This window comes from Antrostomus carolinensis, unplaced genomic scaffold (assembly GCF_000700745.2).
Source record: "Antrostomus carolinensis isolate BGI_N321 unplaced genomic scaffold, ASM70074v2 scaffold32955, whole genome shotgun sequence".
In the NCBI taxonomy this organism is placed as follows: Eukaryota; Metazoa; Chordata; class Aves; order Caprimulgiformes; family Caprimulgidae; genus Antrostomus; species Antrostomus carolinensis.
The window spans coordinates 5582-7912 of record NW_010314886.1 but is presented as its reverse complement, the minus strand read 5'-3'; the positions used below and the strand labels follow the sequence as shown (position 1 = coordinate 7912).

The 2331-nt window shown below is 61.1% G+C and overlaps 1 protein-coding gene across 1 annotated transcript in view; it reads right to left on the bottom strand.

The window, feature by feature from the left end:
- Window positions 1-103: 103 nt before the first annotated feature.
- Window positions 104-2331, bottom strand: part of LOC104524806 (alpha-2-macroglobulin-like protein 1) — a gene marked incomplete at both ends in the record, with an annotated part of 7801 nt that continues 5573 nt past the window's right edge. The window contains 8 exons of the mRNA XM_029084912.1: window positions 104-321; window positions 444-600; window positions 778-852; window positions 1011-1167; window positions 1295-1376; window positions 1537-1713; window positions 1873-1947; window positions 2215-2266. Coding sequence (XP_028940745.1) covers window positions 104-321; window positions 444-600; window positions 778-852; window positions 1011-1167; window positions 1295-1376; window positions 1537-1713; window positions 1873-1947; window positions 2215-2266 — 993 coding nt within the window. The remainder of the gene's footprint in view (window positions 322-443; window positions 601-777; window positions 853-1010; window positions 1168-1294; window positions 1377-1536; window positions 1714-1872; window positions 1948-2214; window positions 2267-2331) is intronic.

The following is a 2331-nucleotide window of genomic DNA, read 5'->3' as shown; positions in this document are numbered from 1 at the left end:
TATATTTCATTAAGTTTTTTTCTGCCCAGCAACCGAGCTGAGGTCACCCCTGATTACGGGGGGGGGTACGGGGTGGGGGGTTCCAGGACCCCAGTGCTGGTACCTGCGTGGAGGCGAAGCCCCCGTAGGGGTTTTGCTGTTTGCTGAGCCAGCGGACGATTTGGGATGCAGTCCCCAGCTCAGCAGTGGACACTTGGGGCTGGGAGAGGTAGGCCAGGAGGACGTAGGAGGTCATCTCCACCTCTGCTGGTGCAGCTGCAGCCCAGGAGGGCTGTGATGAGGACAGAACCTTCCCCTTCCTCTGCCAGTAAAGCTGTCCCTCTGGGAGAGAAGGAGGTGGGAGCTCATCTCCCCAGGGGTCCCAGGGGACTGGGGGTGGGATGGGGTGACCCAGGCAGAGGGTGGCACTGCCCAGAGGTGACCTTGCCCACGCTGGGTGGTACCTGTGCTGACTCTGTGCTGTTCCAGGCTCTGCAGTTGGGTTTGCTGCTGCTCCCCACGCCCCGCCAGCCCGAAGACGTAGGCAAGCAGAGCCTGGGTGTAGGGGTCTTCGGTGGCTGAAGCCTCCAGGCACTGCAGGGCTGAGCTCACCTTCGGGTCCTGGCATGGGATGGGAGTCAGGAGCCAGCCCACAAGCATCACTCAGAGCCCAGTTCTTCCCAGTGAGACCAGTTGCACCCAGTCTGGCTAAGAGGTAGCATCACACAGCCAGACCCCCTGTCCCAGCACCTGTCCTCACCCCACCAGCTCCTCTGGGGAAGATGGGGTCATCCTCACCGTTGGGGACAGTCCCAGCTCCAGCATCGCAGCTGTGACATAAGCTGACAGTGAGAGCTCATCCGAGACACCACCCTACAAAGGGGACACCAGGAGATGGGTCCAGCCATGCCGTGCCACCAACACGTGGGTAGGATCTGGGGGATGCAGCAGGGTCTACTGCCTAGACCACCCATCAAGGACATGCTGGGATCAAGCCAGCTCTGGCCACATGTCCCACCCCACTGACCCACCTGCAGGGCGTTGTTGAAGAGCTTCCCCACGCTGCGGAAACAGCCTGTCTTCTGCTGGTTCTTCTGCAGCCAGTGCAAGGCGTCGGTGATGTGCCGCTCCTCGATGGCCACGTAGGCTCTGGCTTGTCCAAAGGACTTGAGGACAAATGCTGTCAACCTGAGAGATGTCGAAGGGATGGGTGAGCAGGGCTGGGGTGTGTTTCATGGAAGGAGAAGCCCCAGGATGGCTGGTTGCTGGAGGGAAGCTCCTGCACAGCCTCCTGGAGCCCTGTCTGGTCCCTCACCAGGTGTTGCCACTGGAATCGCTCTTCCCAAAGGCACTGTAGGACCCATCATCATGTTTGTAGAGCAGCTCTCGCTGGTACCCTGCAGGGAGGAGATGGGGACGAGGGTTTACCTGGTGGTTTTTATACCCACAGGGCAACCTGGAGCCCCAGACCCACCCCAGGGTGCAGGTAGACATGGGGTGGTTGTGTACCTCAACAGCAAGGCAGGGTGGGACGGGGAGGGGACCGGGGACACTCACCGCTCTGCAGGAAGCCCTGCGCCTTGGCACGGATGTCGGGGTGCAGCTGCCCGCTCTTCTCCAGGTACTGCTGGATGTAGATGTTGGGGGCGAAGCGGACCATGTTCTGCTCCCCACAGCCATAGGGCATGGCCAGGAGGTGGTCCAGGTTCTGCAGAGCATTGCCCATGATGTCACCTGTCCCAGTGAGACATGAGGAGCACCATCATCAGCTGTGCACCCCCATATCCCCTCCCATCTCAGCTCTGGGTGGTCCAACCTCCTGCTGAGCTTGGGCCATGGAGCTCTGCACCATCCCTGCCCCAGGTGGTCCCTTGTTCCCCTCCTGTCCCTTACCCATCACGGTGACATGGGCTCGCTGGGAGCCCTCCAAGACATTTGCAGGAACCTCCAGGGAGATTTCTTCAGCGCCTGTGGGGATGGAGGGCAGTGACAATGGGAATTCCCAGCTCCTCCTGGCCTGGCCCCATGGAGGAGACCCTTGCCCACCCCCTTCCTGCTCTGACCATCCATGGGCTCAAGGCTGAGTTGGGGCATCTCAGCTGGGATCTCCTACAGACCCTGGTCCTTGGGTCCTCTGCCTTGGTGACTTTCATGACCAGTAGCGAAGTGTCCCTTCCCCATGTCCCCATGTCCCCATGTCCCCATGTCCCCATGGCACTACCAGACCAGTCCTACCTTCCTGGCAGAGCAGGGAGTTGTGTGCCTTCTCCACCAGGATCCCCCCGGGCTGTGGGGAAGCACCATGAGTCAGTCAGGAGAAGGGACCAGCCGCGTCCCCCCTGGGCCATGCCT